At 44.3% G+C, this 25790-nt stretch overlaps 2 protein-coding genes across 3 annotated transcripts in view; one reads left to right on the forward strand and one right to left on the reverse strand.

The window, feature by feature from the left end:
* LOC106583399 (endophilin-A3) overlaps positions 1–20240 on the forward strand; it is a 39052-nt gene extending 18812 nt beyond the window's left edge. Inside the window, exons 2-11 of one of the 2 annotated variants that reach the window (XM_045708015.1) lie at positions 5302–5370; positions 8860–8932; positions 9242–9385; positions 10601–10734; positions 11042–11200; positions 14081–14184; positions 15380–15501; positions 15715–15753; positions 16842–16901; positions 17265–20240. In XM_045708015.1, coding sequence (XP_045563971.1) covers positions 5302–5370; positions 8860–8932; positions 9242–9385; positions 10601–10734; positions 11042–11200; positions 14081–14184; positions 15380–15501; positions 15715–15753; positions 16842–16901; positions 17265–17467 — 1107 coding nt within the window. In that variant the 3' untranslated portion in view covers positions 17468–20240. The remainder of the gene's footprint in view (positions 1–5301; positions 5371–8859; positions 8933–9241; positions 9386–10600; positions 10735–11041; positions 11201–14080; positions 14185–15379; positions 15502–15714; positions 15754–16841; positions 16902–17264) is intronic. The other variant, XM_045708016.1, reaches the window with a different exon arrangement.
* Positions 20241–20558: 318 nt separating this feature from the next.
* Positions 20559–23205, reverse strand: LOC106592253 (gap junction delta-2 protein-like). The gene has a single exon (XM_045708014.1). It carries the CDS (start codon positions 22351–22353, stop codon positions 21112–21114), a length of 1242 nt encoding a protein of 413 aa, XP_045563970.1. The 5' UTR covers positions 22354–23205; the 3' UTR covers positions 20559–21111.
* Positions 23206–25790: the final 2585 nt, after the last annotated feature.

Below are 25790 nucleotides of genomic sequence, written 5' to 3' on the forward strand. Positions count from 1 at the left end.
TCCCACCAGGCTTTCACTCAAAGTATTACTATTTCAAATAGCATTTGAACCCAGGTCTGCAGTAGACTACTCCTTCCAGAAATAGGATGTCTGAGAAGCAAGGCTACACACCAGACAGTACCTCTTAGAAAAAAAGGTGCTATCTAGAATCTTAAAGGGTTCTTCGGCTGTCCCATAGGAGAACCCATTGAAGAACCCTTTTTGTTCCAGGTAGAACTGTTTTGGGTTCCATGTAGAACCCTTTCTACAGAGGGTTCTACATGGTACCCAAAAGGGTTCTACCTAGAACCAAAAAGGGTTATACCTAGAATCAAAAAGGGTTCTCCTATGGGGACAGCCGAAGAACCCTTTTTTTCTAAGTGTAACGATGTAGTCATTTCCTTCCCATTGTGTGGTAAGGAGTAAAGGCTATCACAATTTCCTCAGTCAGTACAGAGAAAGGCATCTTGTGGCCTGTGTCGTCCAGCAGCTAGAGCCTCTGACCCCGGTACACATACTGTTTGTCAGAGTCGGCATGGGTTAGAATCTTAAGACAAAATACATTCAACACTTCTAGGATACCCAGCATCACCCCACATGTTATGTGGCGTACATTGTGGCGTACATAGTATTTGTTTATATACTGCTCAAAAAAATAAAGGGAACACTTAAACAACACAATGTAACTCCAAGTCAATCACACTTCTGTGAAATCAAACTGTCCACTTAGGAAGCAACACTGATTTACAATAAATTTCACATGCTGTTGTGCAAATGGAATAGACAACAGGTGGAAATTATAGGCAATTAGCAATTACCACCCCCAATAAAGGAGTGGTTCTGCAGGTGGTGACCACAGACCACTTCTCAGTTCCTATGCTTCCTGGCTGATGTTTTGGTCACTTTTGAATGCTGGCGGTGCTTTCACTCTAGTGGTAGCATGAGACGGAGTCTACAACCCACACAAGTGGCTCAGGTAGTGCAGCTCCTCCAGGATGGCACATCAATGTGAGCTGTGGCAAGAAGGTTTGCTGTGTCTGTCAGCGTAGTGTCCAGGGCATGGAGGCTCTACCAGGAGACAGGCCAGTACATCAGGAGACGTGGAGGAGGCCGTAGGAGGGCAACAACCCAGCAGCAGGACTGCTACCTCTGCCTTTGTGCAAGGAGGAGCAGGAGGAGCACTGCCAGAGCCCTGCAAAATGACCTCCAGCAGGCCACAAATGTGCATGTGTCTGCTCAAACAGTCAGAAACAGACTCCATGAGGGTGGTATGAGGTCCCGGCATCCACAGGTGGGGGTTGTGCTTACAGCCCAACACCGTGCAGGACGTTTGGCATTTGCCAGAGAACACCAAGATTGGCAAATTCGCCACTGGCGCCCTGTGCTCTTCACAGATGAAAGCAGGTTCACACTGAGCACATGTGACAGACGTGACAGAGTCTGGAGATGCCATGGTGTGGGGTGGCATTTCTTGGGGGGGGCCGCACAGCCCTCCATGTGCTCGCCAGAGGTAGCCTGACTGCCATTAGGTACCGAGATGAGATCCTCAGACCCCTTGTGAGACCATATGCTGGTGCGGTTGGCCCTGGGTTCCTCCTAATGCAAGACAATGCTAGACCTCATGTGGCTGGAGTGTGTCAGCAGTTCCTGCAAGAGGAAGGCATTGATGCTATGGACTGGCCCGCCCGTTCCCCAGACCTGAATCCAATTGAGCACATCTGGATCCAATTGAGCACATGTCTCGCTCCATCCGCCAACGCCACGTTGCACCACAGACTGTCCAGGAGTTGGCGGATGCTTTAGTCCAGGTCTGGAAGGAGATCCCTCAGGAGACCATCCGCCACCTCATCAGGAGCATTCCCAGGCATTGTAGGGACGTCATACAGGCACATGGAGGCCACACACACTACTGAGCCTCATTTTGACTTGTTTTAAGGACATTACATCAAAGTTGGATCAGCCTGTAGTGTGGTTTTCCACTTTAATTTTGAGTGTGACTCCAAATCCAGACCTCCATGGGTTGATAAATTGGATTTCCATTGATTATTTTTGTGTGATTTTGTTGTCAGCACATTCAAATATGTAAAGAAAAAAGTATTTAATAAGATTATTTCATTCATTCAGATCTAGGATATGTTATTTTAGTGTTCTCTTTTTTTTGAGCAGTGTATTTTACTGTGTAATGTGCAGAGCAGTGGAGGCTGCTGAGTGGAGGACTGCTCAAAATAATGTCTGGGATGGAGTGAATGGAATGGTATCCAAAACGTGTGTTTGATACCATTCCATTAACTCAATTCCAACCATTATTTTGAGCCGTCCTCCCCTCAGCAGCCTCCACTGGTACCTAGTGCTTTGTGTATCATGTGTATAAGGTTAACTTCAGTACCCTGTCCCATGACTTAACTTACCCTGTTCCATGGCTTAACTTACCCTGTCCCATGACTTAACCTTCCATGTCCCATGGCTTAACCTAACCTGTCCCATGGCTTAACTTACCCCATACCCTGGGTAATTTGTGCAAAGAGACCAGGTTTTTTGGACAAGCTATGTTTTCAAAACGAATGTTTACATTAATTCTGATTATATCCAGAAATACAGTATGTGTATATATCTTTGTTAGGAAGAATGCTATATTTCCCTTGATGGAGTGATGCTGAATGTAAAAAAATGTTTTACTTACCCCATTCTCCCCTAAATGTCTGTGTCTTTTCCATAAAACCTCCATTACACAGTTCTTCTCCATAAAACCCATGTTACATCGAAGTTCAATCATCTGCTGTTCTAGGTGCTGTGTTCCACCTCCAGAGGTCAGGGGTCAGGTATATAGTGTCCTGTGTAGAAGTTGTCCTCAGGCTACAGTACTTACCCTCCTCATACCTATATCAGTGTCCGGTTTTCACAAAAAGGAGAGATGTAGAGAGAGTATGGGAAGGTTTTTCCAGCTCTGTTGCCTCTCAACCTAAAATAATTTGGTATGGTAGTACATTCACATGCTCCAACACATATCACCTCTATTGGATAGTGGCAAACGTAGAATTATTGGTTAGTGGCAAACGTAGACGTTGTCCTTTCCTCAGCCTACTAACCCTCCCTCCCTGCATGGCTAAGTTATAATTAGACATAAATTGAAGTTAGGATTCACCCCTTAGTGTCTTAGCAGAACAGAGTCAGAGGGATATTTCTGCAGTGATGCATACTGGTGTGTCTTGTCCTTTAGCAGTGCCTGGGATTTTAAGCTCTCTGACCGGTCTTCAAGGAGCTCAAATTTCTGGACGTCTCACTGACTGGTGGTCTTCAGGGAGCTCAAAGTTCTGGGTTTCTCTCTGACCGGTCTTCACGGAGCTCAAAGTTCTGGGCTTCTCTCTGACTGGTCTTCATTGAGATCAAATTTATGGACGTCTCACTGACTGGTGGTCTTCAGGGAGCTCATAGTTCTGGGCTTCTCTGACTGGTCTTCAGGGAGCTCAAAGTTCTGGGCTTCTCTCTGACTGGTCTTCAGGGAGCTCAACGTTCTAGACTTCTCTCTGACTGGTCTTCAGGGAGCTCAAAGTTCTGGGCTTCTCTGACTGGTCTTCAGGGAGCTCAAAGTTCTGGGCTTCTCTCTGACCTTCGTGGCTCAGCTGTTAGCCTACTTTTTAAGGAATTAGCCTACTGTACTGAATTTTAATCTTCTTATCACTGCCAAAGGAATGGTCTCTCTGCTTGAGAACTTAACTCCTTAGATTGACACCCAAGCTAACACATTTTGATTCCCACAACGCTATGGGGAAGTTGTTTTTCAAATAACCAAAGGAGAACCTTTAGGCGATGTTATGGGAACGTTCAGTGTTAGCTGGGACAGTCCTTTAAAACAAATGAGCCTGCCTGGTAGTGTCCCTGTCTGTTTGTGCTTTATTCCTCTCAGTGTGTTGTCATTCCCTGATTGATGACGTTTAGTATGGGACCTATTTAGTATGTTGTCATGCCAAAGGTGTGCTGTATGACTTGACGATGATTAAAGAGTTGGCTGCATCATGTACAGTAGGAGACCACGCTAAAACCAAATGGTGAAACAGTTTCCTCTGGGGTTTGTAATCGGCTATCTATATTATTGTGTTTGTGCTTCCATAGCATGTATCTGCTACCAACCAACACATCTTTCTTTATAGAGTGATATATGGCACCACTTGAGCATGTTTTATGTAAATGGTTTCAGTTAAACACAGCCCATTAAGAATGACCATCTCCCAATTCAATTTTTGAACCATCAGACAAGGTACATGTAGATCACAGGAGGTTGGTGGCACCTTAATTTGGGAGGACGGGCTCGGGGTAATGGCTGGAGCAGAATGAGTGGAATGTTATCAACTACTATGTGTTTGATGCCATTCCATTTGCTCCGTTCCAGCCATTATTATGAGCCGTCCTCTCCTCAGCAGCCTCTTGTGATGTAGATTCAGACTGATACACTCTGACCTGCTGCAGGGGGAGTAAGAAAGAGAAGTTGTGATTGCCTCTGCAGATGTCATCTCTCTGAAGGGCCCACTATCACACTGTTGACATGAATGAGGGAGGTAATGAAGGGAAAGGAGGGAGGGAATGATACAAGGTAAAAAGAGAGAAAGAGGGAGTGAAGAGGAGAGGTAGTGGATACAATGAATGAAGAGGCAGAGAGAGGGATGGATAGTGAAGAGGGTAAAGGAGAGAGAGGGAGAAAGATATAAAGAGAAGAGGAGAGGTAAAGGAGAAATGAAATGGAGAAAGAGCCAGAGAGAGAGAGAGATGAAACCTAATAGCCTGGTGATTATTACCTCTCTCTCTTCCAGACCTCTGAGCGTCACCAGAGTGCCACTGTGCTGTTCAATTCCATGAGGAGTTTACCAGTGTCATCATTACACACACACTGCCATTTCTCCCCCAGTATCCCTGATCTAATTTCTTTCTCACACACTATTCAATCTAATGAGTGTTACTGCATGATAAATGTGTCTGTCTGTGTCAGTGAGAGCACATCAACAACCAGAAAAGTGATGATACTAAAACTCTGTCTTTCCTCTCGCTTACCCTCCCTACCCCAACCTCCATCCCCTGTCTCTCTCCATCCCCTCTCTCTCTCTCTCTCTCTCTCTTCCTCTCTCTCTCTCTCTCTCTCTCTCTCTCTCTCTCTCTCTCTCTCTCTCTCTCTCTCTCTCTCTCTCTCTCTCTCTCTCTCTCTCTCTCTCTCTCTCTCTCTCTCTCTCTCTCTCTCTCTCTCTCTCTCTCTCTCTCTCTCTCTATATATATATATATATATATATATATATATATATATATATATATATATATATATATATATATATATAGCTGCTGAGTGAGAAGATAAGTGGTGCTGAAGGGACAAAGCTGGATGAAGACTTCATGGAGATGGAGAGGGTAAGGATGACCGAGATGGCGCTATTAGCAACCCAAAACATCCTTGGAGAATACACAATGGCTGGCTCTGGGTTGTAGTGTCCCTAGGTACAGATCTAGGATCAGCTTCCCCTCCACCTATCCTGAACTTAACCATTAGTAGGGAAAATGCTAAACTGAACTAAGATCAGTGTCTAAGAGAAACTTCACTCTACTCCCAATGGTTGCGTCCCAAATGGCAACCTATTCCCTATGTTGACCTGAGCCCCATGATGTCATGGCTTTAGAAGCTTCTGATAGGCTAATTGACATAATTTCAGTCAATTGGAGGTGTACCTGTGGATGTATTTCAAGGCCTACCTTCAAACTCAGTGCCTCTTTGCTTGACATCATGGGAAAATCGAAATAAATCAGCCAAGGCCTCAGAAAAATAATTGTAGACTTCCACAAGTCTGGTTCATCCTTGGGAGCAATTTCCAAACGCCTCGTTCACGTTCATATGTACAAACAATAGCACACAAGTATAAACACCATGGGACCACGCAGCCGTCATACTGTTTAGGAAGGAGACACGTTCTGTCTCCTAGAGATGAACGTACTTTGTTGCAAAAAGTGCAAATCAATCCCAGAGCAACAGCAAAGGACCTTATGAAGATGCTAGAGGAAACAGGTACAAAAGTATCTATATCCACAGTAAAACGAGTCCTATATCACCAAAACCTGAAAGGCCGCTCAGCAAGGAAGATGCCACTGCTCCAAAACTGCCATAAAAAGTAGCCAGACTACCGTTTGCAACTGCACATGGGGACAAAGATCGTACTTTTTGGAGAAATGTCCTCTGGTCTGATAAAACAAAAATATAATTTTTTTGATGATAATGACCATCGTTATGTTTGGAGGAAAAAGGGGGAGGCTTGCAAGCCATTAGAACACCATCCCAACCGTGAAGCACGGGGGTGGCAGCATCATGTTGTGGGGGTGCTTTGCTGCAGGAGGGACTGGTGCACTTCACAAACTAGATGGCATCATGAGGAAGGACAGTTATGTGGATATATTGAAGCAACATCTCAAGACATCAGTCAGGAAGTTAAAGCTTGGTCACAAATGGGTCTTCCAAATGGACAATGACCCCAAGCATACTTCCAAAGTTGTGGCAAAATGGCTTAAGGACAGCAAAGTCACAGTATTGGAGTGGCCATCACAAAGCCTTGACCTCAATCCTATAGAAAATTTGTGGGCAGAACTGAAAAAGAGTGTGCGAGCAAGGAGGCCTACAAACCTGACTCAGTTACACCAGCTCTGTTAGGAGGAATTCACCCAACTTATTGTGGGAAGCTTGTGGAAGGCTACCCGAAACGTTTGACCCAAGTTAACCTCTCTAGGGTCGGCGGGACGAAATCGTCTCACCTACGTAACAGCCAGTGGAATCCTGTGGCGCGTTATTCAAATACCTTAGAAATGCTATTACTTCAATTTCTCAAACGTATGACTATTTTACAGCATTTTAAAGACAAGACTCTCGTTAATCTAACCACACTGTCCGATTTCAAAAAGGCTCTACAACGAAAGCAAAACATTAGATTATGTCAGCAGAGTACCCAGCCAGAAATAATCAGACACCCATTTTTCAAGCTAGCATATAATGTCACAAAAACCCAGAAGACAGCTAAATGCAGCACTAACCTTTGATGATCTTCATCAGATGACACACCTAGGACATTATGTTATACAATACATGCATGTTTTGTTCAATCAAGTTCATATTTATATCAAAAAACAGCTTTTTACATTAGCATGTGACGTGCAGAACTAGCATACCCCCCGCAAACATCTGGTGAATTTACAAAAAATGTACTAAATTACTCACGATAAACGTTCACAAAAAGCATAACAATTATTTTAAGAATTATAGATACAGAACTCCTCTATGCACTCGATATGTCCGATTTTAAAATAGCTTTTCGGTGAAAGCACATTTTGCAATATTCTAAGTAGATAGCTCGGCATCACAGGGCTAGCTATTTAGACACCCAGCAAGTTTAGCACTCACCAAAGTCAGATTTACTATAAGAAAAATGTTATTACCTTTGGTGTTCTTTGTCAGAATGCACTCCCAGGACTTCTACTTCAATAACAAATGTTGGTTTGGTCCCAAATAATCCATAGTTATATCCAAACAGCGGCGTTTTGTTCGTGCGTTCAAGACACTATCCGAAAGGGTAAAGAAGGGTGACGAGCACAACGCATTTCGTGAAAAGAAAAATCTAAATATTCCATTACCGTACTTCGAAGCATGTCAACCGCTGTTTAAAATCAATTTTTATGCCATTTTTCTCATAAAAAAGCGATAATATTCCGACTGGGAATCTGCATTTAGGTAAAAAGACGAAAGAAAATAAAGCAAAAAATAAAGCCCATTGTCCTCTGATCGGCCACTTGCCAAAAGCGCAAATGTGTTTCAGCCTGGGGCTGCCTCGATATCATTCAGCTTTTTCCCGCCTTCTGAGAGCCTATGGGAGCCGTAGGAAGTGTCACGTTACAGCAAAGATCCTCAGTCTTCAATAAACAGAGGCAAGATGCTCAAGGAATGGTCAGACAGGCCACTTCCTGTAAGGAATCTTCTCAGGTTTTTGCCTGCCATATGAGTTCTGTTATACTCACAGACACCATTCAAACAGTTTTAGAAACTTTAGGGTGTTTTCTATCCAAAGCCAATAATTATATGCATATTCTCGTTTCTGGGTAAGAGTAGTAACCAGTTTAAATCGGGGACGTTTTTTATCCAGCCGTGTAAATACTGCCCCCAACCCCCAACAGGTTAAACAATTTAAAGGCAATGCTACCAAATACTAATTGAGTGTATGTAAACTTCTGACCCACTGGGAATGTGATGAAAGAAATAAAAGCTGAAATAAATAATTTTCTCTACTATTATTCTGACATTTCACATTCTTAAAATAAAGTGGTGTTCCTAACTGACCTAAAACAGGGAATTTTTACTAGGATTAAATGTCAGGAATTGTGAAAAACTGAGTTTAAATGTATGTACATTTCTGACTTCAACTGTATATTCACCATGTCATCGGATTTGGGATAAATGTTGGGTGAAAAAAAGGCGAAATCCCCTTACGTTGATGATTTGGGGTAAAATGACGTGGAAACAATGTTGATTCAACCAGTAATTGCCCAGTGGAAGCACACCTGAATCAACCTATCATTGAGTGTTTAAGTGGTTGAGTCAGGTTCCTGCCGGGGGTGTAGGCTTTTGTTCCAGCTCAATACAAAATACCTGATTCAACTTCTCAACTCACCATCAAGTGTTTGAGTTTTTGGATCGGCTGTGTTGGTACTGGGCTGAAACACAGACCTACAATGGGCTGGAAGGTTCTCCAGTAGAGGTCGACCTCTAGTCTCCAGGACCAAGGTGGAAGAACAGTTGTCTTCTAGTAACCAATAAGTGCTGAAATAAAGACCATCTCTATTGAGCTAACATGATCCTCTTGTTTCTAGAAAATCGATGTCACCAACAAATCAGTGTTGGACCTCTTGACCAAAACAACAGAATACCTACAACCTAACCCAGGTGAGACAACACTTTACAGAATACTGACTAATGTTCAAAGTTGGTGAAGATGATATCTTTGAAGTTGGTGAAATAATGCAGAAGTTATAGAACTTTGCCTTGTAGGTGGATGGATGGATGGATGGATGGATGGATGGATGGAAAGGGGTGGATGGAGGGATGGATGGATGGATGGAGGATGTAAGGGGTGGATGGATGGATGAATGAATGGATGAAATCAAGTCAGCAGTGTGATGCAGGGTAGTATGCTGCTGGTGACAAACAAAACAAACACAAAACAAAGTGATCACTCCGTGTGTTTTGTTGTAGCTTCTAGAGCCAAGTTGGGGATGTTAAACACAGTGTCGAAGATGAGAGGACAGGTGAAGACCACAGGATACCCACAGACCGAGGGCCTACTAGGGGATTGTATGATGCGCTATGGACATGATCTGGGAGATCAGTCCTCCTTCGGTATGAATCACACACACACACACACACACACACACACACACACACACACACACACACACACACACACACACACACACACACACACACACACACACACACACACACACACACACACACACACACACACACACACACACACACACGCTGTGCTATGTGAGGGCTGTGAGGAGCACGAGAGGAAGCCTTTGAAAAGCTTTTCATCCTAACCTGACTGTGCACACGCCCACCAACCCACCCACCCACGCTCGCTCGCTCACACACACACACACACACACACACACACACACACACACACACACACACACACACCCTGTGCAGCCAGCTAGTATGTACGTGTTTCCGCCTGTGAAAACCTGTGGTTTTGTTGAGCTGCTTCCCGTCTCAACTCTGACACCTGGTGGGTACAAAACGTACTTACTCTGAACATGGGTTTTGATAATATCATTAGTATAGGCCCAGTTTCCCGGACACAAATTAAGGATAGTTCTAGACTAAAGCCCATGTTCCCATCTTAGTGAAAGATTAATGCCAGGACTCAATGGAAGGTGTGCTATAGAGCAATACACTTGATAGCCGACAATGCGCCTTTTAAAGCAATTTGGAGATCGCATTCATGATAAATGCTGCGAATGTTGGTTCAAGCATGAATAACCTTCAACCGTGTGCTGCTCTATGAATGAATCCCAGCCTAGACTTCATCTGTGTCTTGAAAACCAGACCTTAATATTCAATATAAACTTGAAACAGGCGTTACATTATCAAGTTATCAACTATCTAGAAACCAAATCATTATTTCTCAGTGATCTTGATTTTAACTTTACAATTCCATTGAATAATGCACACTGATATGGAATTCTATATAGAATTGCTAGCTAGTTAATTCATTTGTCCTGCATCACCTTCTTGCTGTAAGTTGTTAGTGACACATGAATTCAGTGAAAGTGAACCATGCGGGAATCAAACCCTCAACCCTGGTGTTTTGCTAGCACCTTACTCTCAAACCCACTCGCCATCAGAACCACCATGTTTCTGTTTCACATGTTTCGCTTGTATCTGACAGCAGGGTCGTATTGTGTTAAACCGTAGAAAAAGGTTTTGCAACAGAAAATGAAAGTGTTTCTTATTGGACAAGTTCGGGTAAGTCCCTCCCAGTTTTGGCCTGTTTTCTTCTGTTTGGTACCTTGTGAATACGACCCAGGCATTTTTTGTCTGCAGGCAGTGCGTTGGTGGACATCGGTGAGGCCATGAGGCAGATGGCCGACGTGAAAGACTCTCTGGACATCAGTGTCAAACAAAACTTTATTGACCCACTCCAGAACTTACAGGACAAAGACCTCAAGGAGATCACGGTCAGTGGTATAATACATCTCAGTTTCCGTTAGCTTTCAGAACTCCACGTGCGCATCACAAATGGCACCCTGTTCCCTTTATAGTGAACTACTTTTGACCAGGACCCATATGGGATGTGCATAAAAGTTGTATACTTGCAATTCTATTCACAAAGGTGATTTCACAATATGTTTAATTTGTATTAGTTATTTTAAATGTTTCATAAAGGTTTTGAGGAGGGCCGTCGTCAATTCCTCCTGGGAAGAGCCTCTGTACTGCCCCATATTGCCCCTTGTCAATCATCTCTCCTGATTGTTTTGTGTGCAGCATCACCTGAAGAAGCTGGAAGGGAGGCGGTTGGACTTTGACTATAAGAAGAAGCGTCAGGGGAAGGTGCCTGACGAGGAGATCCGTCAGGCGGTTGAGAAGTTTGAGGAGAGCAAAGAGCTGGCCGAGAGGAGCATGTTCAACTTCCTGGAGAACGATGTGAGTGAATAGTAGAGGCATACGCTACCTGTTGTAACGGTTCTCTCTCTCTCTTTCTCTCTCTCTTTCTCTCTCTCTGAAAAAGAGTGCCACCATGTGGTGGTCTGCAATAGAGGTGCCAGTTTCCATTATAGGTGCAACTGTCCAAGCGCCCCAGTTAGTGGATGGAGATGACCAGTAAGAGGCAGGGATACAATTCACACTTTATTTCCATACACCAAACAGACACACACCACACACCACACACACACACACACACACACACACACACACACACACACACACACACACACACACACACACACACAGCGAAGAGGAATAGAATCGTATCCTCTGTGGTACCTTGCGGTTGGATGCCAAGCTGTTACCTGCCGCCTCAACACAACTCACCCTGACCACAGTGACGCACTAACACACGATTGGGAAGTCCAGGGTGGAGGCTTGTCCTTGTAGGAAGAGTCCAGGGTGAGTTGTGTTGAGGTGGCAGGTAGCCTAGTGGTTAGAGCGTTAGGCCAGGTTGCTGGATCGAATCTCTGAGCTGACAAGGTAAAAATCTGTTGTTCTGCCCCTGAACAAGGCAGTTAACCCACTGTTTCCTGTTAGGCTGTCGTTGTAAATAAGAATGTGTTCTTAACTGACTTGCCTAGTTAAATAAAGGTAAAAAAAATGTATATATATATATATATATAAATTGAGGTGGTGCAGAGTTCTTGTCCTTGTTGGAAGGGCCCAGTGTTGAGGTGGTGCAGAGTTATTGTCCTTGTAGGAAGGGCCCAGTGTTGAGGTGGTGCAGAGTTATTGTCCTTGTAGGAAGGGCCCAGTGTTGAGGTGGTGCATAGTTCTTGTCCTTGTATGAAGGGCCCAGTGTTGAGGTGGTGCAGAGTTATTGTCCTTGTAGGAAGAACCCAGTGTTGAGGTGGTGCAGAGTTCTTGTCCTTGTAGGAAGGGCCCAGTGTTGAGGTGGTGCAGAGTTCTTCTGACCTGTTATCTCTCTGCACCCCCTGTGTCCAACTAAAGAACAGGCTTGAATAGGTCTGTTACCTCACCAGATAGGACCTGTGATTGGCTGACCAGGTCAGCTGACTGTTCCCTGGCAACCTGGTCCCTAACAGGCCTAGTGGCCTCTGCTACTGGACAAAGGAGTCAGGCTGAGGTGGGGGATGGTAGCCTCTGCTGCAGCTGAAAGGTCACAGAGTTTGTCTCTATGTCCTAACCAGAGAGAGGGTTCAGTGAGGGTTTCATGATTAAAGTTATAGGGTTTTGTAAACACGTTCTCTCTCTGTCTGTGACACTCGCTGGAACTCTGAGGCCTAAACACCCTGCTAGCAGAATCAATCAAGCAGCTTCTCCCTCAACGTCAGCAAGACAAAGGAGCTGGTCGTGGACTACAGGAAACAGAGAGCTGAGCACGCCCCCATTCACATCGACGGTGCTGTAGTGGAGCAGGTTGAGAGCTTCAAGTTCCTCGGTGTCCTCATCACTAAGGATCTATCATGGTCCAAACACACCCCCTCAGGAGGCTGAAAATATTAGGCATGGGCCCTCAGATCCTCAAAATGTTTTACAGCTGCACCATTGAGAGCATCTTGACTGGCTGAATCACCACTTGGTATGGCAACAGCTTGGCATCCAACTGCAAGGTACCACAGAGGGTAGTGCGGACGGCCCAGTACATCACTGGGACCGAGCTCCCTGCCATCCAGGACCTCTATACCAGGCGGTGTCAGAGGAAAGCCCAACATTTTTTCAGACTCCAACCACCCAAGTCATAGACTGTTCTCTCTGCTACTGCGTGTCAAGTGGTACCGATGCACCAAGTCTGGAACCAACAGGACCCTGAACAGCTTCTACCCTCAAACCATAAGACTGATAAATAGTTAGTTAAATAGTAACCAAATAACATTGACCCTTTTTGCACTAACTTTTTTGACGCATCACATACGCTGCTGCTACTGTTTATTATCTGTCACTTTATTCCTAGTTATATGTACCTATCTACCTCAATTACCTCATACCCCTGCACATCAACTCAGTACTGGTACCTCTTGTATATAGCCAAGTTATTACCTCATACCCCTGCACATCAACTCAGTACTGGTACCTCTTGTATATAGCCAAGTTATTACCTCATACCCCTGCACATCAACTCAGTACTGGTACCTCTTGTATATAGACAAGTTTAACATCAACTCAGTACTCTATATATTACCTCATACCCCTGCACATCAACTCAGTACTGGTACCTCTTGTATATAGACAAGTTATAGTTACTCATTATGTATCTATTATTACTTTTATTATTAGGTGTTTTACTTTTCTATTATTTCTCTATTTTCTTTCCCATCAGAAAGCATTTCACTGTTAGTCCACACCTGTTGTTTACGAAGCATGAAAAAATACAATAGGATCTGAATCAATCAATCAGTTGTATATCCCGTATTGACAACAACAGTTGTATATCCCGTATTGACAACAACAGTTGTATATCCCGTATTGACAACAACAGTTGTATATCCCGTATTGACAACAACAGTTGTATATCCCGTATTGACAACAACAGTTGTATATCCCGTATTGACAACAACAGTTGTATATCCCGTATTGACAACAACAGTTGTATATCCCGTATTGACAACAACAGTTGTATATCCCGTATTGACAACAACAGTTGTATATCCCGTATTGACAACAACAGTTGTATATCCCGTATTGACAACAACAGTTGTATATCCCGTATTGACAACAACAGTTGTATATCCCGTATTGACAACACTTTACAGTACAATCACAATGTCAATCTTACCAAGAAATAGTTTTCTTCATACAAGATAAAAAGTGCTTGATAAGATGGATAATATTCTTGTGTTGTGTGTTTGGTAGGTGGAGCAGGTGAGTCAGCTGTCAGCATTGGTTGAAGCAGCGTTAGACTACCACCGTCAGTCCTTGGAGATCCTAGAAGACCTCAACACCCAACTACAAAACAGGCAACTAACTAACTACAGCTATCACACTCCACAGTCCCTAAACAGCCTGCCTCCTCGTCTAGTCAACTAACTAACTACAGCTATCACACTCCACAGTCCCTAAACAGCCTGCCTCCTCGTCTAGTCAACTAACTAACTACAGCTATCACACTCCACAGTCCCTAAACAGCCTGCCTCCTCGTCTCCTTCCCTTATTCTGCACTGATGTGAAAGACCTGGACACGTGAAAGCAACTCCCTAGTGAGCATCCACCATTTTGCTTTCACCTTTTCAGTTTTCAATTCAGTAATTCTGATTCAAGTTGAAATTCACTGCCTGAATAAAAAAATAATCCTCAATTCACATTCTAATTGCACTAAATTGAAAACCAACCAATTGAAGGAAACAGGACAAGGTGAGGAGGAAACCACTTTAGACTCTGCAGCCAGTGAGAAGCATTATGATGTTATCCACTGTGGCCCATGTTGTTGGGTCACAGTGGATAACATCATAATGCCTCTCACAGGATATCCTCAGCCAGTAATGTACACATGTTGTTGGGCCACAGTGGATAACATCATAATGCCTCTCACAGGATATCCTCAGCCAGTAATGTACACATGTTGTTGGGTCACAGTGGATAACATCATAATGCCTCTCACAGGATATCCTCAGCCAGTAATGTACACATGTTGTTGGGTCACAGTGGATAACATCATAATGCCTCTCACAGGATATCCTCAGCCAGTAATGTACACATGTTGTTGGGCCACAGTGGATAACATCATAATGCCTCTCACAGGATATCCTCAGCCAGTAATGTACACATGTTGTTGGGCCACAGTGGATAACATCATAATGCCTCTCACAGGATATCCTCAGCCAGTAATGTACACATGTTGTTGGGCCACAGTGGATAACATCATAATGCCTCTCACAGGATATCCTCAGCCAGTAATGTACACATGTTGTTGGGCCACAGTGGATAACATCATAATGCCTCTCACAGGATATCCTCAGCCAGTAATGTACACATGTTGTTGGGCCACAGTGGATAACATCATAATGCCTCTCACAGGATATCCTCAGCCAGTAATGTACACATGTTGTTGGGCCACAGTGGATAACATCATAATGCCTCTCACAGGATATCCTCAGCCAGTAATGTACACATGTTGTTGGGCCACAGTGGATAACATCATAATGCCTCTCACAGGATATCCTCAGCCAGCAGTCGACCGAAGAGAGAATTTAAACCAAAATCCATCATGAGCAGCATTGAGACCATAGACAACACTCAGCACAATGGATCATATAGCTCCTCACTCAAGTCCTCAGGTACTGTACTCTGTGTGTGTGTGTGTGTGTGTGTGTGTGTGTGTGTGTGTGTGTGTGTGTGTGTGTGTGTGTGTGTGTGTGTGTGTGTGTGTGTGTCAACTCTGCTCATATTTGTTTTGATCAACCCCATCAGTTTGTCCAAGTTATCCTTTCACCCACTGTTATTTTTCCCAAGTCATAAGTCATGTTATATGTTTCTGTGGTTCTTTGCAGACATCCAGATCAACCACACAGTTAATGGAAATGGGAAAAGTAGGTATACTTGGACTGATCACATCAAACAGGTGTCGCACCCATACATAGTCTTAAGAATGACTTATTCTGACTCTCTAGAGATAATCTGAGGCAAATCAAAACTCCTGTGAAGTCATGATCATTTTTAGCCAAATAATTACTTGCAAGTTCTCTGGCTCCATCAGTGTGACTTTAAAAAAGCTGTTTGCTGCCCTCTTGTGGTTAGAGGGTGTAACAACCTTCATGAAAATTGTTCTGGGTTAAACCATTAGTGGGAAAAATGCAAAACGGACCCAGGATCAGCGTCTAAGGTCAACTTCCCCCTATACCGTTAAGAGCCTTTACAAATAGCACACTGAAAAGATCACATCTGTAATAGGTTTAAAAGATTAAGATAAAAGCTGTTATCCTCAGATTAAAGTTTGTCAGTCAGTTTTGTGATATCCAATTGGTAGTTACAGTTGTGTCCCATTGCTGAAACTCCTGTACGGACTCGGGAGACCCCGCCAAGCCTCACTGCTTCTTGACACACTGCTCGCTTAACCCGGATGCCAGCCGCACCAACGTGTCCGAGGAAACACTGTACAGCTGGCGACCGAAGTCAGCGTGCATGCGCCTGGCCCGCCACAAGGAGTCGCTAGAGCGCGATGGGACAATGACATCCCGTCCGGCCAAACCCTCCCCTAACCCGGACAACAATGGGCCAATTGTGCGCCGCCTCATGGGTCTCCCGGTCGCGGCCGGCTGCAACACAGCCTGGGATCAAACCCGGGTCTGTAGTGACGCCTCCAGCACTGCGATGCAGTGTGCCACTCGGGAGGCGTCAGTCAATTTATTATTCATTCATCAGATATTGGTTGCTGTTTCAACCATGGCAGGAGTCATCATGTCATGAGTAGGGTAGGGTCGCAAAATTCACGTAAATTTCAAACAAAAAATCGTGTTGGAAGATTCCTGGAATCAGGATTGAAAAAGCAGTACATCCCGGGGTCCTCCTTTGAGGATATCTGGAAAACCTGGGAATTTTAGGAAAGTTACAGGCATTGTGTTTGTTGGTGCTTTTCTCATCTTCCATCTCCATATTTCTCCATCCATCTCTCACCCAGCTGATCCCTTCACCATCGTTCCTCTGTCCTGGCCAGAGAGTCCCACGTTCAACGGCCACCGTGAGTAACACACACACACACACACACACACACACACACACACACTCATACCTTGCTCCAACAACAACCCAGTCTACTGTAACTGTCCTCTACTCCTCCATACTGTCACTATCACACCACTGTCTGTTTGTCTTAATGTGTTGGATTTGTTTTGCTGCACCAACCCACATCAGATCCTTATCAGAGGAAGATACACTCCTGGGAACAGAAGACGATACATGCTGGTGTTTGACAGTTCTCTATTATTCTCCCTCTTCTCCTACCCCCATCCCCCTCTCCTTCCCTCTCCCCCTTCACCTCTTCTCCTCCCTCCCTCACCCCTTCTCCTCCCCCCCCCCCACCCCTTCTTCTCCCTCCCTCCAGAATCGGAGGTGCTGGACCAGCCGTGTGCCAGGTCCCTGTATGACTTTGAGCCAGAGAACGATGGCGAGCTGGGCTTTAAGGAGGGTGACATCATCATCCTCACCAACCAGATAGATGACAACTGGTACGAAGGCATGATAAACGGAGACTCTGGCTTCTTCCCAATCAACTATGTGGAGGTTATCGTACCCCTGCCCCAGTAAGACAGGAACAGACAGGACACCACCCAATCAGGGACCAATCTCCAGAGCCCAACCTCCTCACAGCCGCCCCAGTCCCTACACCCTATGCACCTGTGGAGATCTGAGAGGGTTTTGTTATTTTGATCTGAGAGCTATTTCCATATAGATTGCACCGGTCGAATCCGCTCAGATCTCCACAGGTGCGTAGGGCGCAGGGTCTTGGGGTCGATTTGGGATTATACACAGTGTCCATTTCATCAGACTTCAATCCCCAGCCTCAAGCCTCCAGTCATCAACCCCCAGCCTCCAGTCCCTACCCTTCACCCTCAGCCTTAGAAACACAGTACTGAATCCCAAATCGACCCTATACCCTAGACACTTTTGTAGATCTGAAAAGATTGGACAGGTATAAGGAAGGAAGTGGACATTCTAAGCAGTCTATCAGAAGGCAGAGTGAAGCAAATGTACTGCTTTAATCTTTGTCTTTTACAATATTTATTTTCTACATTGTTCTTTTCATTGTTTGTGAAAGTGAAAATCAGGGTTCCTCCCCCAAACAGTGTTCCAATTGGAGCAGCTACAGGTGACACCATCAGACAAGACGACTAAAATAATCACCTGAAAATCGCTGTGTAACAGAAACCACTGATGGTTTGAAATATTTTCTGGTTGTAAACTGAAGAAAGTCTTTCCAGGTTATCAAAGATGATGCTTTTCTCATGATCTGCCACCATGAGAAAACAAAGTGGAGTCTCCTGGAAAAATCCACATTGCTACTGTGCATCTCCGTTTGGTTAGGGTTTTCCTGTGTAACTCTTCAAGTGTTGATGTTGAGTTAGGAGTGGTCTTTTTGTTCCTTTTCTCTGCTGTTATCTGTAGGGCCAGGAGTTATGCCTGACCATGTTACCTGACCAAGACAAACTCTAGTCCCTAGTTCTAGGTTATTATAGGCTTTAACATGTGTCCAGAGTTGTTCCTGTTGTCTGTCTCTCTGTACCTCCGTCTGCCTGCCTGCCTGTCTGCCTGTTGTGCTCTTAAGTGTTATCCCAAACACATATTTTTAAACTGTAAGGAACTGATTTTACAACTCTGAATGTCCCTCTCTCTCTCTGTGTTTACATGGTCTGGTCTTACTGTGACGTAAAGACTCCTCTAAGGACTGTACCACTGTTCTGTGTCAGACGGGGGTGAATGCCTTGACCCACTTGGACCGTTTAAGTGCTTTTTAAAATGTTAAAAAGCTTTAGACCCGAACGCGCACCTCCGGACATGCACATACTGTATGTTTTCTAGTTTCTCCTCAAGCACTGCACTTTCTATGTCCTTCACCATGAGAGGAAATATCTATATCACATCAGTACTGTCTGTTAAGTTATCACCATGGTGAATATATAGGTTGATATGGACCACGATATGTACTGTATGTGATGAAACAGTTTGTCTGCCATGTAACGTCAGACCACCATTGTAGATTGAATGAAGTCTCAAAATTATACACATTAAAGGCATACTCTGTCACTTTTCTTTCCCCTGTGGTAGCGCCACAAAGTACTTACACACTCGAAACCAAACACACAAACAAAAACTAACATTGTTTGATTCACATCAATCAGGCTCTTCTTTGTCTTTCTACTTTGCACTTGCGAAGACTCTCAAGCCTCCAAAACAAACAAGTGTTATCTAAGGCCTCACAGGTGACCAGAAATAGAAGCAATGAAGTGTGCCTTTAATGAGATATGCCTGTCTAGTATCATGTCTGAAGTCTGATAACCCTGGGCTTATTTAGGAAGTGCAGCATTGCTCTGACCTGACCTTCTAATTGACACGTCTCTTTAGCCCGATAGTTGCTTTTTAACTGCCAATAGCCTCTCTCTCTGCTGAGAATGGAATTTATCAGAGCCCTATAATAAGTATTATGTACTGTGTATATATAGCTCTGGATTTTATATGTTCACCATTCAACAGAATGGATAACTCCATATTGATTGAACAACAATGCCATAACTGAATCATCATCATGTATGGTCATTTGTTTTCCTTTTTCATTTAGAAAAACAGTATTTAAAAAGCCACTGTAGTGTGTGGACATTCCCTTTACCCAAAAGTCTGGATTGGATATTTCTACCAAAATACACTTAAACATTCTTAAGCATCTTCTTTCTATAAGTATAACCATGTTCTGGACCAACTACACTAACTAAACAACAGGGGAAATATAGGACTATGTCCAAAGGTGTCTAAAGGTAATACACACTGTTTTCATAATGCTAGTGAATATGGAAAACCCCTGTTTGCATGATTTAAAAAGAAAGACTGTAGCCATGGATTTGATTGTGAGAGAGAAAACAGATTTTGTAGGAGGCAGCATAAGAAATGGAAAAACCTTCAATGTGGAGGGAGATTGTTCTGAAGCCCAACCCTTCTGTTCTGTAATAGCCTGCTGCTTTCGTAAGGTGTCTGTCTGATGGTTGACAGTGTGTGTGTCCGTCCCATTTGGGACAAAGCCACTGTGTGATGACTGAGATGACACTTCCCCAACACTACAGCTGGACTATATGTCCATGTCCACTGTTAACGCTCTCTTTGCTCTACTTAACCAGCTCTGAAACCACTCTGTTCAGTGTCACTTCACTCCAAAGTTAGTCAATGGAAACTGGCTGTACATACTTCATGACCTCCTTTTTGTATTTTATTTCTGTAACATAATCTATATAAAATGTGTTTTATTGATGTTGTAAATGAATATAATAATACGTACTGTATATTGCGTAAATAAATGAAAAGCAAATACTGAGCCATCTTTGATGTTGTTTTAAAATTGTTTAAAAACTTTTAACACATTTACCTTTTTAGTATTTATTTGTTCCTACCATACACAGCACAGCTCCAGTATGCAGGTGTACACTCACCTTAGCAGGTTGGGCTCAGTTCCATTCGAACGACCAACCCAGTGAATGAAAAACTTTTAAAAAATCCTCATAAGTATTGAAAGTGATGGACAATGAATTCCTTTCCTGAATAGACTTGAGTGGAAATGGAATTGACTTTAGCCCTTCCATAGCTTTCAATTGAAATATACAAATGATATAAATAGCCCTCATAATTGAGGGCTCAGAGCCCTGCTACGAAGTAACATTTTCCACATATAGGACAATTGACACGCATAGAACTGACCTTGGTACATTACAACATTGGTGGAAAATGTACATTTTCATCCTTTTAGTGGATTTCAGGTTTTAAGACTCACCAAGTATATAATGTCTATAGACCAGTGATTCCCAAATGGCAGGTGAGGGCTAAAATCTTTTGGGTTGTGGCTGGAACGACTTGTTCTATTCTAGCTTTAGTCCAAAATTTGGAGTCAGTCAAAATGTGTCACTATTCCTAAAGGTTTTTGTGCGTCATAAATGCTTGAGAACCACAGTTGTAAACAGCACAGTGCTGAGGGAAGCTTGGTAAAATGTTCACTCAAATCCACACCTCAGACACTCAGGTACTCTGTTTGTTGTATTTTCTCTATCTTCTTGGGAAACAACATTACCAGTGATGAGTACCACAGTACATCTGTATGGACTTGCAAATACAGCGTTCTGTAACATAAGTTCTTCCCTAGTAGCTGTCATGGAATAATGCCAAAGCACTATACAGCGTTTCAGTTCTTTCATTCATATCCAGACCTCCGTACTGCGCAGCTTGGATTTCCAGCCCTCCCTCTTGCTCTTCAGAAGCTGTGTCTCTCCTCTCTGGAGCTCCTGGTTGTTGGGAAGCTGCAGCCCTGTCTCTATACCAGCATCAGGCTCCTTATTAAATGGGGAACAGTTCCCAGCACAGGTCCAGTCAGGCCGGTGGTCGACTACCAGATCCAACGTCGTACTGGTGACATCCCTAAGGCCGAGAGACGACATCAGTGAGGGGCTGTCAGGAGCGAAAGTCTCAAAGGTTTCCTGCCCCACTTTCTCTACCCCATAATTCCCCCATGATCCTCCCTCCCTGAGCCTCACTGAGTGTCTGATCTTCTTCCATCCTAGATGATTAAGCTCCAGAAGGTTGAGGAGGATGCAGAAGAGCCCCACACAGAACATGAAGAGGAGGAAGATGGTTTTCTCTGTGGGCCTTGACACGTAGCAGTCCACGGGCTGCGTGCAGGGTGGGGCCTTGCACAAAAAGTGGACGGGCACCCGGAAGCCAAAGAGAAACCACTGGGCCATGACAAAGCCCACCTCCAGCAGCGCCCGAAAACACACATGGAACACGTAGTACTTGGAGAGGACGCCTCCGGTTCCTCCTCCACCTCCAGGACCTCCCGGTGCATCGTAGTGGCTATTCCTGTAGACGCGAGCCCTGGCCTGGGTTAGAGACATGGCGGTGGTGGCTGTGGTGGCTGTAGTGGTGGCAGCTCCCTTTAGGAGGCTCTGACTCTGGGCAGTGATTCCCTCCAAGACATTGGCCAAGCTGTGACCTAAGTGCCGGTGTGAACGGATGGAGCAGCTATCCGAGTCGCAGCTCCGGTTGAATGGCTCTCGACCTCCATCCTTTCCCCCGTCTCGAGGCAAGTCCCTTGGGTTAACCCCCTGGCCCTGCCCGCGGTGTCCCTGCGGCAGCTTCGACAGATTATGCCACGTATATATGATAAAACAGAGAGACGGAGTCGAGACGCTGATAATGTGGAAGACCCAGAAGCGCGGCTGTGAGATGGGCGCGAAGGCATCATAGCAGACTGTGGCGCAGCCCGGCTGCAGGGTGTTGCACACAAACATCTCCTGCTCGTCGGCGTACACATCCTCAGTCGCCACGGCAATGATGAGGAGGCGAAAGATCACCATGATGGTGAGCCAGAGGCGTCCAATCATGGTGGAGTGCTGGTGGACGGCATCCAGGAGACGTTTGAGGAGCGTCCACTCCGTCATAATGGTGGCCGATGAACGTCTTCCTCTCAGACAGACAAGAGGATTCTAATACAGTGGAACACAGCGGTCTAGGAACACAGCGGTCTAGGAACACAGCGGTCTAGGAACACAGCGGTCTAGAAGCACAGCGGTCTAGGAACACAGCAGTCTAGGAACACAGCAGTCTAGGAACACAGCGGTCTAGGAACACAGCGGTCTAGGAACACAGCGGTCTAGGAACACAGCGGTCTAGGAACACAGCGCTCTAGGAACACAGCGGTCTAGAAGCACAGCGGTCTAGGAACACAGCAGTCCAGGAACACAGCGGTCTCATCCACACCTCCATGCTCTTCCTTGGTTTTAGATCAGATATGGCACTGGATCCACTCTTCTTCTGGATGCACTGATATACAGCACTCTGACCGCTGGTGTCCTGCTGCCTCGGGAAGAAGGACGAGCTGCCTGGTGTAGCCTACAGCGGCATGTAAAGCGCTTTGTGCACTGGAAAGGCGTTATGTAAATCCAATCAATTATAGTGTAGGCAGATCCAGTTCTCCTCTCCGCCAGTCCTGGATGTACAGGAAACAGGTGCTGTAGATCCACTGTAGCCCTGGATAGCTTGCCTGGAACACACAGTGGTCAAAGAAGGGCAACACCTCCCTTCATCCACCCTCCTTTGTTGTAGATGTAATAAAGCCCTGGATGGTTTTTTCCCCTGTCTGTCCTGAAATACACCGCTCTGACTTGCAGCTCCAACACTCCTCTGGGTCCACTCCAACCCTGGCTCTCTTAGGAGGAAATACCTGAGGACCGTCACTCTGAGCTGGGGCTAATGGTACAGCTTCAGCCCTGGACCCATTCTAACCTTGATTGTACTAGCATACAGACTTTATCCCCCTGCCCTAAAATATACAGCAATACACTGATCTCCTCTAGCACTAACTGCCCTGCAGTAGAGCCCTCCACTCACACCAGCCGTCCTGTAGTACAAGACTCTTAGGATATCCACTGGTTGTAGATGCACTGGAGTCCTGGCTCCTCTGTAAATAGACAGGCAGGCACTCTCCTTTCTCCTGTCTCTGAACCAGAGAAGTGGAGTCATCTCGGCAAGTGAGCCATCTCATCCCAGCACTTCTTCAAAGATAAGGAATGATTCTGAACACACACACATACACACATACACCAATGAATGGACACACACACACAAAAACAGTCTCACACACACACATTCATAGACAGACACAAAGACACACATGCACTTGCACACACATACACACACAATCACACACACACACACTCTATCCAGCTGGACAAACGGCCACTTGACCCCACTCCCATGGTATGCCCTCTCCCTCTCTCTCGACTTCAGGGTTCCGTTTTAAACCCCCTTCTAAGAGACTCTCCCTACTTTAAAGAGCTGACTGATAATGCTGGCTGATGTACATTCTTTATAGATTACTCTGCGGCCAGAAGATATGGCAATGAGCAATGAGCTTGTCCATGAACGAACATCAATTTATAAATGTTACCCTGATACAGAATCCAAACAGAGGTATCTTTTGTTATCAAAGATTGAAAAGTTTAAAAGCATTTTTACACTTTTGACTTGAAGAAAGTGCTAACTCGATTTCTTAGAACCTTGAGTACTGTTGGTTTTTTAGTTGAATATGCAAATTGTTTATTATATTTGTGTATTCATGTTTGTGATATCAACTTTATTTAACCTGTTGTGGTATAGGGGGCAGTATTTTCACGGCCGGATAAAAAACGTACCCGATTTAATCTGGTTACTACTCTGAAACTGTTTGAATGGTGTCTGTGAGTATAACAGAAGTCATATGGCAGGCCAAAACATGAGAAGATTCCATACAGGAAGTGCCCTGTCTGACAATTTGTTGTCCTTCTGTTGCATCTCTATCGAAAATACAGCATCTGTGCTGCAACGTGACATTTTCTAAGGCTTCTATTGGCTCTCTAAAGCCGCCAGAAAGTGGAATGGGGTGTCTGCTGTCTCTAGGCAAAGTACAACAGCTCTGTTTGTAAGTGGTCAGCCTGGGGACAGTGAGACTGAGATGCGCGTACACGAGACTTCTCAATTTTTTTTCTTTCAGCCTTTGAATGAATACAACGTTGCCCGGTTAGAATATTATCGCTATTTTACAAGAAAAGTAGCATAAAAATTGATTTTAAACAGCGTTTGACATGCTTCTAAGTGCGGTAATGGAATATTTTGAAAATTTTTGTCACGACATGCGTCCGCGCATCACCCTTCGGATAGGGACCTGAACGCACAAACAAAACGGAGGATATTTGAACATAACTATGGATTATTTTGAACCAAAACAACATTTGTGGTTGAAGTAGAAGTCCTGGGAGTGCATTCTGACGAAGAACAGCAAAGGTAATCCTTATGGATGTCTTCATGACACCATGTAATTCCAAGAGAATAAAGTGAGTGCTGTATCTCAATAGGAGTGTGGTGGTCCGATTTCAAAAAGGCTTTACAACGAAAGCAAAACATTAGATTATGTCAGCAGAGTACCCAGCCAGAAATAATCAGACACCCATTTTTCAAGCTAGCATATAATGTCACATAAACCCAAACCACAGCTAAATGCAGCACTAACCTTTGATGATCTTCATCAGATGACACTCCTAGGACATTATGTTATACAATACATGCATGTTTTGTTCAATCAAGTTCATATTTATATCAAAAAACAACTTTTTACATTAGCATGTGACGTTCAGAACTAGCATACCCCCCGCAAACTTCCGGGGAATTTACTAACAATTTACTAAATTACTCACGATAAACGTTCACAAAAAGCATAACAATTATTTTAAGAATTATAGATACAGAACTCCTCTATGCACTCGATATGTCCGATTTTAAAATAGCTTTTTGGTGAAAGCACATTTTGCAATATTCTAAGTACATAGCCCAGCCATCATGGGCTAGCTATTTAGACACCCAGCAAGTTTAGCCTTCACCAAAATCAGATTTACTATAACAAAAATGTTATTACCTTTGCTGTTCTTCGTCAGAATGCACTCCCAGGACTTCTACTTCAATAACAAATGTTGGTTTGGTCCCAAATAATCCATCGTTATATCCAAACAGCGGCGTTTTGTTCGTGCATTCTAGACACTATCCGAAATGGTAAATCAGGGTTACGAGCATGGCGCATTTCGTGACCAAAAAAATCGAAATATTCCATTACCGTACTTCGAAGCATGTCAACCGCTGTTTAAAATCAATTTTTATGCAATTTATCTCGTAAAAAAGAAATAATATTCCGACCGGGAATCTGCGTTTCGGTAAATAGAGGGGAAAAAAAGAAAGACGGGGGCGACCAGTGCACGCGCCTAAGCCCACTGTCCCCTGATCGGCCACTTGACAAAGGCGATAATGTGTTTCAGCCTTGGGCTGGAAAGACGACATTCAGCTTTTTCCC

The sequence above is a fragment of the Salmo salar genome, chromosome ssa26 (assembly GCF_905237065.1).
Source record: "Salmo salar chromosome ssa26, Ssal_v3.1, whole genome shotgun sequence".
NCBI classification, from domain to species: domain Eukaryota; kingdom Metazoa; phylum Chordata; class Actinopteri; order Salmoniformes; family Salmonidae; genus Salmo; species Salmo salar.

Bases quoted from the DNA above. Each gene is read 5' to 3' on its own strand.
- LOC106592253 (XM_045708014.1), bottom strand. From the start codon at position 22,353: ATGACGGAGTGGACGCTCCTCAAACGTCTCCTGGATGCCGTCCACCAG.